Below are 17,185 nucleotides of genomic sequence, written 5' to 3' on the forward strand. Positions count from 1 at the left end.
TCTTTAACCAGTAGACTGTCTGGAAAGCCACAGAGTCTCTCCCATTGGCCAAGATGGCAGCAGATGGCAGCAGAGGGAGGTTCTTACACTGAGTGTGGGGAAGGCTGGAAATATCAATGGATAGGGCCCAAGCACGAAAAGCTACAAAGATAAAAGGACAGGAAAAAGCTCTTTCCCCACCCTTTCCAGTACCAGATTGGGGGGTAGGACCAGGGGGAGGCTGACACATACAAGACAGAAATTAAAATGGCACAAGGGGAGGTGCTTTCCCTTTGTCAGTCTAACCTGGAGAAGGGATTGGTTGGGAGGTGGACCCACCTGAGGCCCCTGAAAGTTTAGGAAGTTGATTGGTCATTTTGAGAAAACAGCTGGTCTGCCCCACACCCAAAGTAATATAAGCCCAGGGGAACAAAGAAGTTGCTTTCTCTCACTCCCTTGCTTGCTCGTGATCTGAACTCATGCGGTGCAATCACCTGTTCTCACCATGGTCCATGACTTCCAGGAGGGAGTCTCTCTCTTGCCCACTTGGTGATGCAACTGGCCATTCCATTCACACACTCTCCCAGAAGTACATGACCTTGTGGCCCTAGCATCCATGGGTCATGTGGCTCCACATGAAGGCTCCAGAAGGAAGTCTAAAATAAACAGTAACTGGGAACAAAATAAACTACCTGGATGGGGATTATGACCCCTTAGCAAGCTGCCTGCCAGCTCTAAAGGACTGTACTTTAAATTGGAGCAGGAACTCTGCACACTGACTTTTGTCTTGGTCTTGCTGAGGAAATGGACTTGGAGACAGGTTTCTGCCATTCTCCCAGATCGTGCAGTACCGGAATACAGCATCTATCCTTTTGTATCAGCATCTGCCCCACGAGTTTGGCTTTTGTGGCTGCAGGCTGCCAACCCTCCACTTTTTTGGTCAGTTACATGTCCTCTTTGAAGAAGTGTCTATTCAGATCCTTTACCCATTTTTTTAATTGGACATTTTTGTGTGTGTTGAGTTTTATAAGTTCTTTATAAATTTGGGATATTAACCCCTTATCAGATATATATTGGCAAGTATTTTCTCCCAGTGGGTTGAATTTTCATTTTGATGATGGTTTCCTTTATTATGCAAAAACTTTTTATTTTGATGTAATCCCATTGGTTTATTTTTTCTTGCTTTCCTTGCCTGAGGAGATATATCAGAAAATATATTGCTCTGAGAAATATCTGAGATTTTATTGCCTATGTTTTCTTCTAGGATTTTTATTGTTTTGAGTCTAACATTTAAGTCTTTAATCCAGTTTAAGTTTATTCTTGTGTATGGTATAAGAAGGTGATTTAGTTTCATCTTTTTGCATATTATCTGTTCAATTTTCCCAACACAATTTACTGAATACACTCTCTTTACCCTCTAAAAGTTTTTGCCTCCTTTGTCAAATATTAATTGACCATAAAGGTGTGGGTTTATTTCTGGGCTCTCTTTTGTTACATTGAATTGTGTGTCTGTTTTTATGCCAGTACAATGCTGTTTTGATTACTATGGCTTTGTAGTGTAGTTTGATATCAGGTAGTGTGATACCTCCAACTTTGGTCTTCTTTCTCAAGATTGCTATTGTTATTTGGGGCCCTTTGTAGTTCCATATACATTTTTGGAACATTTGTTCTAGTTCTGTGAAATATACTATTGGTACCTTGTTAGGAATTGTGTTGAATCTATAGATTACTTTGGGTAGTACGGACATTTTGATGATGTTAATTCTTCATATCCATGAACATGGTATATGTTCCCACTTATTTGTATCTTCAATTTTTTTTCTTCAATTTTTTTTATAATTTTCTGAGTACAGGACTTTTACATCCCTGGTTAAATTTATTACTAGGTATTTTTTAAGCAATTGTAAATTGGATTGTTTTCTTAGTTTCCCTTTTTGATAGTTCATTATTGGTATATATAAATGCAACTGACTTTTGGATATTTGTTTCGTATCCTGCTACTTTATGGAATTTATCAGTTCTAGTAGCTTTTTTGGTGGAATCTGTAGGGCTCTCTATATACAGTATCAAGTCATCTGCTCCTTTACTACATTAAATACTAAAATATCAGAACAATTACAACTAAATGTACCAAGTAAGGAGAAATAAACAAATTTTAAAAGGTCTTAGTAATTTGGTCAAATTATAGGCACTTAGCTTTTTAATGTAGCTTTTTCCACCTGAGGGTAAATGTATAGTTCATAGAAGATTTTCTTATGAAATGAATTCTGGCTAAATAAGTAATCTACTCTTGATAACTTGGTAGTAAAGCACCCCAGGCCAGTACTTAAAATCATGGCACCAACAAATCCAAGCATTCTCTACAACAACATATTCCATGAAGGGAAAATGTTCAGAATTCCAGTTATGAGACCAGGAATTCATCTCCTGCTAGCTTCCCATGACTCTGAAGAGTAATCACAACTTCAGAAACTAATAGACTCTAATATAACCAAAAAAAAAAAAAACCCACACTACATGTCCTCTTCAAAAATCACCAATACTAAACAACCAAGTGCACAACTTTCCAACATTTAAACAAAACTTACATCACAAGGTGATTTGTCCTAAAAATAAAATGAGCTCTCATTATTACCCTAAGTCAAGTTGTGCTATATAACAGCTTCTAAAAGCCCTAACCTTTGTAAGACAACCAGTAATTTGTATGTTTTGTTTTTGTTACTATCTCTGTTAATACCCGAAAGTTTAAAAGTTAATAAAAATTAGAGTCTGCCTTAGAAAATATAGGCCATTTAGGGACGAAATAAAGGAGTAGAATAAACAATCATATGTTACAACCAAAAATAATCTTGCACCATATTTCCTTCGTCTATTATTTTAAGAGTTTCCCATCTTTGTCTTGAGTCAAGGGGGAAAAAAACTCCTGGAACTATAAGAAATGTAAAAAAGAAAACCAACAACAACAAACTTAATACATAAGGCTAATGTCACCTAGCTAGGAGGCAGAGAACCAAACTTAGCTGGTCTGGTTCCAGAGTCACCTTTCTACCTATTTCCCCTCTACTAGTGGAAGACAAATGTCTGCAAACATTATTTACTCCTTCCTCTAATCCCCTAACACCAGACTACGAACACACAAAATGCTTATCTTCAACATATATACCTGATAGAACATTTCCCTGTGAAATCAACTCTACCTGGTGGTGAAGTTCCCCTAAGATTCAAAATAAACATTCCCATAAAAAGTTATTTTAACCAAATAGAAAAGGCATGTAAAATGCCTTTTTAGTTTTGAGAATACATTAATTTACATATTTACAATATGCCACTGACTTGCAAGTAAATCACTAAAATGTATGACCAAGATGCCAAAAATTATGGCTAGGCCATAAATAAAACCACAAGAGTGACTAAATCAACCTAAAACAAGCACCAATAGCTCTAGGAGAATTGCTAAATGATAGTAAAATTATACTAGTACACCAGCCTGTAGCCATGACTGGTGATATTTCTGATGCTCTTTTCCCATCACCTCTCACTTTCACTTCTCACCATATATTCCAAATCACCATAGGAAGAGTCTAATCACCATTAGAGGATTCACACGGGTAAAAAGGCTGCCAACAGCATGTATAAACTCAGCCACTACTTATTGCTCTTATAGAAAGGAGAAACTGCCAGTATTTGTTGTGTATATGCTTCTACAATATGCATTGGTTTGACTGTGTTTGAGAAGCAAAAACCTTTAATAGGTACTTATACTAAGTCTCTTGCATTCAAATGTCAAATTTATTTTTTCTTATTTAGCTATCAATCAAGTTAAAATTATCAGTGTATAACTACTATAAATCCCTTCTTTCTAGTTTGATCCCACCAATACTCAATGTTTGATCTCACAATACCCAAAATGCACAACACCTTATAATATTGTTTATATGCAAAAATATATTCAGTAATTCATCTACATTTTGAAAAATAAATGGAAGCATTTCTTTTAAGGAAAAGGAAAAAATCAAGTTGGTAATGTTGACAGTGTATTCAAAATTACATTCTAAAACAAATCCATTACTACACTCTTTAAAAACATCTTAAAGTAAACAGAGATTTAGAAGCAGTTCCACACTAGCTCTAACAATTCTGAAAGCTGGGAAACTAATATACTTGTGTTATATGTACGCTAGGGACAATCATCAGGTATTTGGGGGCCACTCTGCATGAAATATAAGAGGCTTTTAAGATAAAATTTTTTTTTTCAACAAATAGCTAGAAAAAGAATACAGAGATTTTCAACAAAGGGTGCTATGCCAAGATCATTCAATGGGGAAAGAACATTCTGTTCAACAAATGTTCTAACTGGATATCCATATGCAAAAAAAAAAAATGAAGTTCAACTTTACTTCATTCCATAAACATATTTTTCTCAAAATTAATCATAAACCTAACTGTGAGAGCTAAAACTATATAACTCTTAGAAGAAAACACAGGATTAATTTTTTATTACCTCAGATTTAGCAGACGATTCTTTGATAAAATATCAAAATACAGGCCACAAAATACAGATAATTTGGACTTAATCCAAATTAAAACTTTTGTGCTTCAAAGGACACTAAGAAGAAAGTAAAAAGACAATCAACAAATGGAAGAAAACATCTGTAAATCAAATGCCTGGATAAAGGGCCTGTACCTTGAATACATAAAAATCTCTTACAACTTACTAACAAAAAAGACAACCCAATATTAAAATAGGCAAAGGATCTGAACAGACATTTCTCCAAAGACATACAATAGCCAATAAGCATATTAAAGTATGTTCAACATCATACAACCATCAAGGATATGAAAACCAAAACCACAATGAGGTACTTTAAACCCACTAGAATAAGAGCAGATAATAACAAGTGTTGACAAAGGATACAGAGAAGTCAGAACCCTCCCACACCTCTGGCAAGAATGTAAAATGGTGCCGCCATTTTGGAAAACAGTCCAGCAGTTCAGCCTAGCTACCATGACCTAGCAATTCCACTCCTAGGTATATGTACTCGAGAGATTGTAAAACAAGTGTTCAAACAAAAATTTCCACACAATTATATATTCATAATTTTTTGACAGCATTATTCATAAAAGTCAAAAGGCAGAAACAACCCCAAACATCCAGCAACTGAAGAATTAGCATTACTAATTGTTAAAAGCACCCAAAACCAAATACCAGGAAGAAGTGTGCCGGTCTACAGAGACTTGTGGCTGTTCTTGCTCAGGGAAGAGGAACAGGGGCTCCACACTGGTCTGCCATGTGGGAAGGTATAGGACAGTACAGGTTGCCTCAGTAGGAACAAAAGAAACAAAATACAAGTGGTAACACTTACTACAAAGTCAAACGCAACCATCCTCCACATTTTTTACTTCCCACACCTATTGAAAATTGGGAGATTACCCCCTTGAGGTTTAAAAACATCTCTACCACAGAAAACTAAATATAGGTTTAATTTTAGCATGTAAACTTGTATTCTATCATTTAAATCTGTATTAAGTCTAAATATAGACTTAATTCTATCATGGTTTTTGCAAGAAAATGTTACCTTGCATTCACCTTTTGGCAATTCTGGCTGAATGAAACAAATGCTGGGGAAAGGGAGGGTATTTTAAAGAGAGACACCAGGTTTCACAAGGGCTGGAATTCTTTGAGACATGGAAACATCTCTTGTAGTTCAAAAGCAATTCTAATAAGGGAAAGGAATTCTAGAAAATGACCCTCAGAAGCACCAGTAAGACGATTTCTACTCCTATGTCTCATGATTAAGATAATTAGGCTCTTTCCTGGTGTCTTTCCATGGTTATTCCCACTACGACTACCAGACTTCTCTGTGCTTTCAGTTCTGAGAAAGACAGCACAGTTAACTATTGGGTTGGCCAAAAAGTTTGTCTAGTAGCAACTGGTTGTCTTTAACTCCATTCAAAACAATTTTGTTAGATTGTGTTATGACAGTTGTCATATCAGAGTGCATTTAAAAAAATGTATCAAGATTGGTGAATTTTTGTGTAGCCATTTTAATACTGAAGATGGAAGAAAATACAAATTTTTGGCATATTATGTTTTATTATGTCAAGAAAGATCAAAATGCAACTGAAATGCAAAAAAAAAAAGATTTGTGCAGTGTGTAGAGAAGGTGCTCTGACTGATCAAATATGTCAAGTGTGGTTTGCGAAGTTTTGTGCTGGAGATTTCTCACTGGACCATGCTCCACGGTCAAGTAGACCAGTTGAAGTTGATAGCAATCAAACAGACATTAATTGAGAACAATCAACGTTATACCATACGGGAGAGCGCTGACATACTCAAAATATACAAATCAATAAAGTTATTGGTAAAAATGAAAAATATGTCTTTTATTTTATGGAAAAAACTAAACAGACTTTTTGGCCGGCCCCAAAATATACATCTTTGTTCTTACTGGGTTTAAATTTTTGGATTAAGCAATTTATCTGCTCCAGATCAGCTGAGGGGACTGGCTTCTCTGGGGCCAAGTACCTTTAGGAAGATCAGCTGAGGAAGTGTGGCAAGAGTCATACAATAGAGGGCATGATCACCTTTGTGTAAGCAACCACTTAGGGCTGTTCCCTCAGCAAAAGCTGAGGCATGGAGCACAGCAGGGCCTTAGAACAGGAAGTCTGCTGAAATTATAGCCTGAATCCTAACATCCAATAGATTAAAAGATAAGAGTTTATACATTCACACAATGGTGCATACTGATTTAAAAATGTAACAATTACAGACTTTCAAGTAGTAAAAACCGTGAGACAAGAAGATCTTTACCTCAGCATCTCTGAAGGTCATCCAAATTCTGCTTTAATTCCTTCAAGTAATGGGGAACTCCATACCCAAAAAAGCACTGTCAGACTGTTCTACTAGATGCTTTAAATTGTTTATGTTAGGACAAAACCTATCTTCATGTAAACTCCGCCTTAGATCTTTTTTTTCCTCTGAAGCAAGAAAGGGTCTATTTACTCAACTAAGCAAGAACCCATCAAGCATTCTGACTTCTTATTTGGGCACATCCTACTTTTTTCCAAACCTCTTTTTAAATAGGCACTTGGAACTGAAGACAATACCCAAGAGATAGGCCAGAAGAGAATATTGTACATTCACTTTTAGAAAATGATTACTAGTTTAATTGATCCTATATACACATACATACATATATTTTAGGAACTACATCACACTGGTGATTCATATGAAGAAAATATCCAATAAATTTCCTGAATCTACATTCAGCACTACTAAATATTAATTGTACTCCAAAAAAAACTTGTTTTGGTAATATCATGAAGAGAAGAGTTTATTTTCAAAATTTTTCACAATCACCATCATCTAAATTATGATTATTGTTAGACTCATGGGACCCAAATAAAACTGTGTTCAGGGCTATCAGTCAAGATGGTGATGTAGGCAGACATGGCGCGCCTCTTCACACAACCACATCAAAATTCCATCTGAAATATAGAACAACCATCCTTCAGGAACGTCAGAAATCAAGTTGAATGGAAGTCCGACAACTACAGAACTGAAGGAACGACAGCCATCCAGACTAGTAGGAAGGGCGAGGACATGGAAAAGGCTGGCCCCACAGCCACATGGATAAAAATTCAGGAGGGATATCTCAGGAGCGAGGAGTCCCAGACCCCCATCAGACCCCCTAGTCCAGGATTCCAGTGCCAGGATGATATGTCCCCACAACTTATGGCTGCGAAACCCAGCAGAGATTGAGTCAGTGGAGGAGGCTGCTGGAGCCCTAAGCAGTTCTCTTGGGGAACCCACACACGGACTCACCTACTGAAACTCACTTCCTCTGAGGTCCAGCACAAGGGCAGCAGCTTGAAAGGCACCAGTGGCACATGGGGAGAAACTGAAGTGTCTGGCATAGGGCTAACAGAGACCATTGTCCCTTTGCTGAGCCCTCCCCCCACAGAGCCAATAGGCTGGTGCCTTATCTAAGACTCCATCAACCTGGGTAACAGAGTGTGACCCAGCTTAGGGATCCCCAGAGACTCTCTCCCACCCAACTTACAGGCTGACCCAAGCTGCTTTTCCATAAGAATGGCTGGTCTTTGCTCCTAAATCCTATCAAACAAGCAACAGCTGGCTTCAGTGAGCCCTAGCATCAGCCAAATTAGAGTCATAGCTTGGCTTCATCTGGAAATCTCCAAGCCCAGCACAAATAGTAGCCATCTCAGATTGCTTTACAGCTCAGGCAGGGTGCCCATGAAAAAACACAGTTGGGGGCTGACCTTGGCCTGCACCAGCCTGGGAACCCCAGGGGCAACTCAGCCAGTGGACAGCTACAGACCATGTCAGAGCACTACCATCCTGCCCCTTCAGAGCTGATCATCCATGGAGGGCCGAGGTTGGTGGTCAGTGGTCATACCCAGTCCTTGCAGCTGACTAGCCTGGGTGAATCCCTCCCATTGATCTGCCAACAACAATCAAGACTCAGCTACAAGAGGAGGATGTACTCAGCCCACACTAAGGGCACACCTCAAGTACACAGTCTGGGTGATAGGGGAGGGTGTGCCACTGGTCCCTACAGGACACCTACTACATTAAGCCACACTACCAAGACATGGAGTCAGAGCAGCTCTATGTAATATGTAGAAACAAATGCAGAGAGGCTGCCAAAATGAGGAGATAAAGAAACACGGCCCAAATGAAAAAACAGATCAAAACTCCAGAAAAAGAGCTAAACTAAATGGTTATAAGGAGGCTCAAGGAACTTAGTAAGAACCTCAGCAGGATAAAAAACACCCAGTCAGAAACAAAGGATAACAAGTTGAAATAAAGAACAATTTACAGGGAAACAATAGAGTGCATGAAGCCAAGAATCAAATCAATGATTTGGAACATAATGAAGCAAAAAAAAACCCCAAAAAACCCCAACCACGCAGAACAAGAAAAAAGAATCCAAAAAATGAGGATAATAAACAGCTTGGGGGACAACTTTAAGAGGTCCAAAATTTGCCTCATTGGGGTGCCAGAAAGAGAAGAGAAAGAGCAAGAACTTGGAAATCTACCTGAAAAAATGAAAGAAAACTTCCATAACTTGGTGAAGGAAATAGACATGCAAGTCCAGGAAATGCAGAGTCCCAATTATGGATGCAAAGAGGCTCCCTCCAACACACATTATTATTAAAAGGTCAAAGGCTAAAGATAGAGACTTTTAAAAGTAAGAGAAAAGAAGTTACCAGAAGGTTGCCAGATGGGAGAGAGAAAAATGGATGAAGAGGTGAGGGGTTTGAGAAGTACAAACAGGCAGTTACAGAATAGCCATGGGGATATAAAGTACAGTACAGGAAATGAAGCAGCCAAAGAACTTACACACATGACCCATGGACATGAACAATGGTGGGGGGATTGCCTGAGGGAGTAGAGGTCACTGGGTAGAGTCAGGCAAAGGAGGAAAAATCAGGTCAGCTGTAACAGATAATCAATAAAATACAATTTTTTAAAAAAAACTGTGTTCACATACTAGTTTTGTCAATGTAGCACTTGTAAGAGGTATACTCCACCTGCACTAGAAGCCTCCCCTTGTACCTGCCTGATAACTTTCACTGGCCATAGGAGATGCTCAATCTAGAAGGTTTTCTAAGTATCTTAAGAGCATTGACCCAAAGCATCCTGACACTCTATTCTACATAAAAATGACTGTCTCTAAAAGAATTATGGATATGTTTTAAGGTACAGTTTGAATCCCAATAAGATAAAAAGAAATTGTTAAGAGCTGTCTTGTCTGAACTAAAAGTAATACAGACATTTCAAAATTAGAGAGACTTCTGGGTTCCCAATTTTCAATGGGTAAAAAGCTGACCAAAAGTGCTACTCAGCTGCAAAAAGGGGTTATTTATTACAGAGGAAACTGACCTCCCAGAGGGTGGAGCCAAAAGGAGAAGAAAGTAACAGACTAAGGAAAGATTTCCAGGTAGTAAAACTGCGACCTGTTCAAGGAACACTCAATGCCCGCAAAGTAGGAGGCCACGACAGCATGAGACTGGCTAGATTTCAGACTTCTATGGACCAGCAATCATGCCTCCCAACCCTCCTCTATATGAATGGAAGTGTGTATTGAGGTTATCCTGTACCTATCTCACCATTTGATGCTGGGTGTCTTTTTTCAGTTCTTAGGTCTGTATCAACAGAGACACAGCTGCTCCCATCAAGAAGTAGAATCTAATCCTTCCCACTCCTTTTTTGAAGCCAGGCTGGATTTGTGGCTTGTTTTGACTAACAGAATAGAGCAGAAGTGAAATGACTCAAGAAGCCTTGCAGCTTCAGCTCTTTCCCTCTTGGAACACCGCTCCCACTGCTTAAACCGCCTATGCTATTCCTAGTAGAGAGGCTACATGACAGGGAACCAATTGCTGCCCCCACTGACAGTCCCAGGTAACATCAGTGAGGGGTGTCCAACCCACTGCCCAGGAAGGCTATAAATGCAGCCCAACACAAAATCTCAAATTTATTAAAACACTGAGATTTTTTTATCATTACGTGTCGCAGTGTATTTAATGTGTGACCCAGAGACACCAAAAGGTTGGACACTCCTAAACCATTCAGCCTCAGTCAAGGGGTTAGATCAGTAATTTTCAATCTTTTTTATCTCAGGGCACAATAAACTAATTACTAAAATTCTACGGCATACCAAAAATTATATTATTTTTTTGCCAATCTGGCAAAAATAGGTATAATGTTGACTGATATACCAAAAATAATACTAGTAGTAGTAGTAGTAGTAATTACCTTCCCTTTTTGCTCTAAAGTGACTTTTTAAAAATTCAGGGACCTACACTTATATATAAGGATTTCTGGTACCAAGAATTAACTAATCAGATGCAACCTTATTATGTGATTGACCAATAAGATGCAACTCTACTATGTGACCTCCACAGGGTCTGGCAAAAGTAAGGCCTGCTTTGAGTCTGGTTGGTAGAGTACTAATATGGATGTAGTAATTTAAGAGTTTTAATTTGAACATTTCACCTAAAGTATTATATGGTATGCTTGAGCATGATATTGTTATGTTACAGAATTACATGACTGGTTTTGTAATAAAAGATTTTGTAATAAAAAAGGGGCATTATTTGTGCCAGACACTGTATTTTTATGGTTCAAGACAGGGCATCCATACTAGACAGCTACTGTTGTGTTAGTTGTTGCCATTTTTTAATTTAAAAATCTAAGGGAAAAGAGGTCAGTGCCCCTGACTAAATAGTCAAGTATTACATGTTCTTGCAAAATTCTTGCAAGCACACCAGTAGAAAGTTGCCAGGCTAGATGATTAAAGCCACATGAATGACTCTAGGCAATTGCATTAAAAAATAAACCATCCAGCTAAGTCTAGCTCAAACAACAGAACAGTGAGCAAAATGTTTTAAGCCAGTACATTTTGGGATTATTTGTTATATAGAAACAGTTAACTGAGACAGTGGTAAATAAGTATGCATCTTAATTTGATGAAACAAAATCAGCAGCTCAACAAAGGCTTTTTTAAAATAATAACCTGAGAAAAAGAGAGTGGGAACTCACTCACACAGTTGACCCAAATGTAAAATACCACAGACCATAGACTACTATCACTATGTCCAAAATAATGTTGAAAGACAAGTTTGCAAAGCTAAGACTATCACAGAAGAAATCCTCAAAATCCTTTCCTAGTGACAGCCGATCTCCAGTCTTAAATTATAAATGGATAAAGGAGGACTGACATAAACTTAAGGTAAATGAAAACAGTAGGGTAACATCTTTGAATTATGGGTCACTTTTTAATGACAAAAGTTTTCAATTTTTAACTTCAACTAAACTTTTAGGATACCATTAAAATTATTGTAACTTAAAAGATAACACAAATAAGAATGCTGAGTTGTAAGACATTTTTAAGAGAGTTAGTTTAAATTAGAGAATTAATTTTTGAGGCCAAAACAAAATGGACATTGTGCTCAATTTTATTGGAGTTATTTAATTAGAGAGGAAGCACATGTAGTGACAAAGCATTAGCATTCAGACAACCTGAATCTAGTGTAGCACAGTGACTTAGGGCAAACCACTTAATTATTTTTGGCCTCAATTCCTCATGAGTATGCCCTGACTGTGGCTCAGTCACTTGGGTATCCTCTCGCAAGTCACAGGGTCACTGGTTGGATTCCTGGTAGGACACCTGCCTGGGTTACTGGTCTGTAGGACACCTGCCTGGGTTACTGGTCTGTCCTGGTTGGGGGCGTGGGAGAAGCAACTGATCCATCAATGTTTCTCTCCTTTCCTTTTTCCCTCCCTCCCCGCTCTCTAAAAATATATAAATAAAATAATTTTTTAAAAATTCCTCATGACTATGACCTACCAAAAAACTACTACTACCACTCTAGAAGATTCAAAAGGAACATGAACTTCACCAAATTAATAAGCTAAAATAATATAGTTATGTATAACTAAATATAATTTCTTGAATTACTATTAATACTACTTATTATTACATTAAAGCCATCACACACTGAGCACTTATTACATGGTAAATGTATGTTCATCCACTCCTGTTAACAACCCTGTGAAGACAGTACCATTATCCTATTTTACAGAATAGTAAACTGAGGTGTAGAGAGGCTAAGTAACTTTCCAAAGTCTCACAGAGGGTTAGGGACAAAGCCAAGATCAAATACGCCAATCATAGAAAACAAGATTTTTGGTGTATAAAATGCAATCAAATAAAGTGCCATCATTAGCAGTGGACATGAAATCCAGAGATCTAAGTTCTAATACCAATTTTGTACTGCCTGCACCTGGACATAAGACAATGAGCAAGTAGCAAGTTAGCAATGGAAGTCAAATAGTTTTTAATCAAGAAGAAATTAGGATGGTTGCCAAATATAGAATATCGTATCTCTGAGCCTTTTTTCAACCATAGAATGAGATACAATGAAATGCATCTTAAGAGTTTCCTTTTCCAACTTTGAAATTTTGATTCTATTTAAAAATTACACTAAATGTTAGTTCCAAAATCAATTTTCTAACAATCAATTACCATATTAATATACTGAAGTATTAAGAGGCATGAAGATTTTCTGACCACTTATTGTTCCCTTCTTTGAACAAGTTGTCCTCCTTCTAGCACTTACACACTCTTACACTGACTTATGAGAGCCTATATTACTGATCTCCTTGCTAGTTATTGAACTCTCTTCTTTCATTTCACTTTTCCAAGCATGCTTGTCTCCATGTTAGGCTAATGTCCTTAAAAACAGAGATATTTCTTCAATATCTTTTGAATGAAAGAATGAATAATTGCCCTGGCTGTTGTGGCTCAGAGGACTGAGTGCAGGCCTGCAAACCAAGGGGACCCAGGATCGACTGACTACCAATCAGAGCACGTTCCTGCTTTTCAGGCAAGTTCCCGTGTAGGGGGCGTGTGAAAGGCAACCACACAGTGATAGTTCTCTCCCTCTCTCCCTCCCTTTCCCTCTAAAAATAAATAAAATCTTTTAAAAAATGAAAGAATGAATAACTGAAAAGAACGAGGACATACGACAGTTATTCAATAAATACAGTGACCATACAGATGATGTTTTTCCTCTCTAGGTTTAGAACAACATTATTACAACTCAAGACTGGATTATCAGAAACAGCCATGTAATTGATAATCTATTTTCTTTCAGATTACTACACATTTCCAGTTACTCCAAGTTTCTTCATGCACAATGAAAACTATTCAAATGCCATAAACTCATTAACTCATTCACAACCACTAGAATAAAGCTGGCACTCAAAAAAATGAATCCAGAAAATAACTTTACAACAGCCAATAAAATCAACTAAACCACTGTAGTCACATTATCTAAAGACAGTATCCTCAGAAATTATTTTCATGACATGGCTCAAGTGAAGATGTGCTAACAAAAATGTTCCTAACATACAAGTGAAAGAAATGTTTAAAAAACAGAAAAAGCAATGGAAATCAAGTAGCTTTTAATCAAGAAATTTGGTGGTTGCCAAATGTGAAATACCATATATTTTGAAAATACAACCTTTATTTTATAATATTGAAAGAAAGAACATATTTGAAAAGAAAGATGGTCATATAGTAATACAAAGATGAATGTAGAAACTTTTTACATTTAAGTAGAGAGGACACAGAATGAAGGCAAAAGTAGAAGGAAAGAATGTGCTGTAAACTCAAAGCTTTACTCTGAGAAGACGAAGGGCAGCTGGGCACAAATGGAAAGGTGCCAAGTCAGATACACTGTGCTGTGACCGTCACCAAAAACAGGGAAAGACCATACAGCAACATGTGTACAACTAAGTCTTCTTTAGGCCTAAATTATACAGCCCTTGAAATATTTTATGAACTTGAATAAAAATTATCCTGAATGTATCCACTTACAAAGAACAAAAAAAGTTTATAAGTTTATGCCACAATGAATGAGAACTATTTTGGGGTTTAGAATTACTATAGCAACTTTATGTGTAGCAGAGGATGGCAACATTCGATGTCACAAAAGACCAGCCTGGGCTCAGAGGAAGACAATGTTAAGCACTAAGGAGAGAACTAGCTAGGTAAATGGGCTATGAAATGGAATGACCAAAGAGAAAATAGACAGTCATGCCATCAAATGCTGAATAAATAGCATCAATGAATTATCTGAATTAGGAAAAGCTAACAGGTTCTTAATGTTATATCTTTAAAAATATTTTAAAATAAAACCCATTTGGCAAGTTATGAAATAGCTCTTTAGAATGTCTATGATTCAATAATCCAATTTTCTACAAAATGGAATGATGGAATACTAAATATTAAAATTCTAGGGGGTGGGAATCTCCTTGAAGTGCAACCACATCATCTGTAAAAACCTCAAAGTTCCAGGCCAGTTGTACCGAATTTTCTTAAGTGACATTAGAGGCAAAGGGATAGTGACAGGGTCTACTCTACATTTATACAGAGTCAAGTTGTCAATTATAACCAGAGTCATCTAATTAACATAATCCTTCATCAAATTATCAGGCCAATAATCAGAATGGGGATATTTTTCCTCTTTCAAGATTCCTGATAAAACCAGGAGTAAAAAGAGATGTAAACTCAACAAGCCAGAAGTGACACTTATGTGACCACAAATTAAAGTTACTATTTCATTTTGTATGACTACAAAATAAGATTACTACTGCATATATCCGGGGGAAATGAAGAAATTTCAACTAACATTTGGAAACTACTTTCGCGTGCTAAGCAACAGAGTTCATTAAGTAACCTGGAGTATTTTAAAGAGATATTTCTTTAGATATTGCGTGAATTTAAGTACAGATGATGAACTTCTTAGTCTCCTTCCTTTGCCTCCCTGTCTGGGCCAAGCCCTTCCCAAGGTGTGATTAATAGGACTCCAAGAAAGAAAGAAGCTCAAGTGGGAAATGGTATCCTCATACAGCCCAGAGGAGCGGTGACGCACCAGAAGCTTGGAAAATATCCCGTCGTTTACCTTCCTAAGAGCAGGTAGGTAGGAAGATGATCGTCCACGTGCACTATTCTTTTCCAGGTGCGTTTATTTTTAACTTTGATATCAGACCCTCAAGCTCAGCCTAAATGTAGGGAGGGGATGGCAGCGCCGCTGGTGGTGTCTGGGCGCAACACAAGTTTAAAAAATAAAAACACAACCTTTTTTTTTAATTAATTGCAGCGTACTCGGTGCCCTCACCTCTCCTCCACACCTCTGCCATCACCCCACGCAGCTCTTCGCCGCCGCCTCGAGTCTCCATGACAACCCCACCCGAGAGCGAGCCCCCTCTCCGCCGCCTCCCGGTCTGGCCAGGCCAGCCACACTTGCCTGGCAGGTGACAACTCCACCTGCCCAGGGCTCTCACTCAGCCGCTCCCGAGAGGCTGGCCAGGAAACCTCCCGGCGCGCGGGCCCACTCCGGAGCGAGGGCGCGACGCTTTTCAGTCGAGGACCTGAGGAAGGGCGGCCCGACGCGGAGCTAAGGAGGTTCCGCTCAGACCCCCATGTGAGAGGGGCCGAACGCGACCTCCGAAACCGTTGCGGCGGCCCCAGCCCCAAGTCTAGGCGGCTGAGAGGTGCAGAGGAGCAGGAGCAGCGGACACGAAGGAACTTGTCTGTTTTCACAAACAACGGCGCGTTGCGGCGGCGGGAGATGCTGGGGACAATGCTCACCTTGAAGGGGTTGTTGAGATCCGGGTCGGCAAACGGGTTACTGTCGAAATCCGACATCTCTCTCGCGCTCGGCGTCACCCACCGGACCCAGGCGCAAAGAGGTAGACGAGGGAAGGCCGCCGCCCCCCTGCGCGCTCACGTCGCAGCGGCTGCTGCCGAGCAGATCCGGGTACAGCTCGCCGGGCCACCCAGCCGGCCGCGCCACTGAGCATGCCCGGTGCGCCGGGCTCCAGGCCGGCGGCGCGGCTCCCTTTCGCCGACCCGTTCCTCTCGATCTTAATTCCGCGCTCCGCACTTTGGCTTCGACGAAATAGGGACTCAGGGCGGAGGGAGGCGGGAGCAGAGACCGGCTACGCCGGTCCTTGGATCTTTGGGTCGGACTGAGATTGTACATCTCATCCTGACCAGCAACGCACTGAGGTGGACTGATTGTATTGTCATCAATTTAAAATTGGCCCTTATGGCCGAACGTAATTTAGGAAAGAGGTGGTATTTTGTGGGCAAAAAGAATGCGTACTGCTCCCACTGCCCCAAATGAGAAGGCAGCCTGGGACTCCCACCTGGGGAGGGAGTGGCTATTTAACCACGATTCGGCGTGGGGAACGGAGAACCTCTGTCGCAGTCACCAAAGACAGGGTCCCGAGGGGCCCAAACCCTGTTAAAGAATTTTGCACACCGTGGACCCCACCTGTGAATCCTAGCCTCCAGTCTTCCGGTCCCTCCAACTCCAGGTTTCTGCCAAATCATGGAGACCAGCCTTGGAGCTACCGATCTGGATTGGCTCCGCGGAGGTTTGGGAAACAGATAAGGTTTAGTACCAGGGTCCAGTCCCTGCTCCCATTCTCTGGAATCTGCAAAATGGCCACTTCGGAAATGGTTTGGGGCAAAAGGGAACAGAAGTGGAAAGATCAAGTTAGTATTAGTGGACAACAAAAAGATGCCGTTTTTGTCTACTTCCAAACATTTGGGCGCAAAATATACACCTCTGGTTTTTGCCTATTCACTCTAACAACAGGGTT

The 17,185-nt window shown here is 39.5% G+C and overlaps 1 protein-coding gene across 1 annotated transcript in view; it reads right to left on the bottom strand.

Moving 5' to 3' along the window:
* The window catches only part of SCAMP1 (secretory carrier membrane protein 1), a 94,850-nt gene extending 78,471 nt beyond the window's left edge, over positions 1-16,379 (bottom strand). Inside the window, exon 1 of the mRNA XM_045847923.1 lies at positions 16,167-16,379. Within this exon, the coding sequence (XP_045703879.1) occupies positions 16,167-16,223 (57 nt within the window). The 5' untranslated portion in view covers positions 16,224-16,379. The remainder of the gene's footprint in view (positions 1-16,166) is intronic.
* Between the last annotated feature and the right edge of the window lie 806 nt (positions 16,380-17,185).

The sequence above is a fragment of the Phyllostomus hastatus genome, unplaced genomic scaffold (assembly GCF_019186645.2).
Source record: "Phyllostomus hastatus isolate PE091 unplaced genomic scaffold, TTU_PhHast_1.1 phas_contig_58, whole genome shotgun sequence".
Lineage (NCBI taxonomy): Eukaryota > Metazoa > Chordata > Mammalia > Chiroptera > Phyllostomidae > Phyllostomus > Phyllostomus hastatus.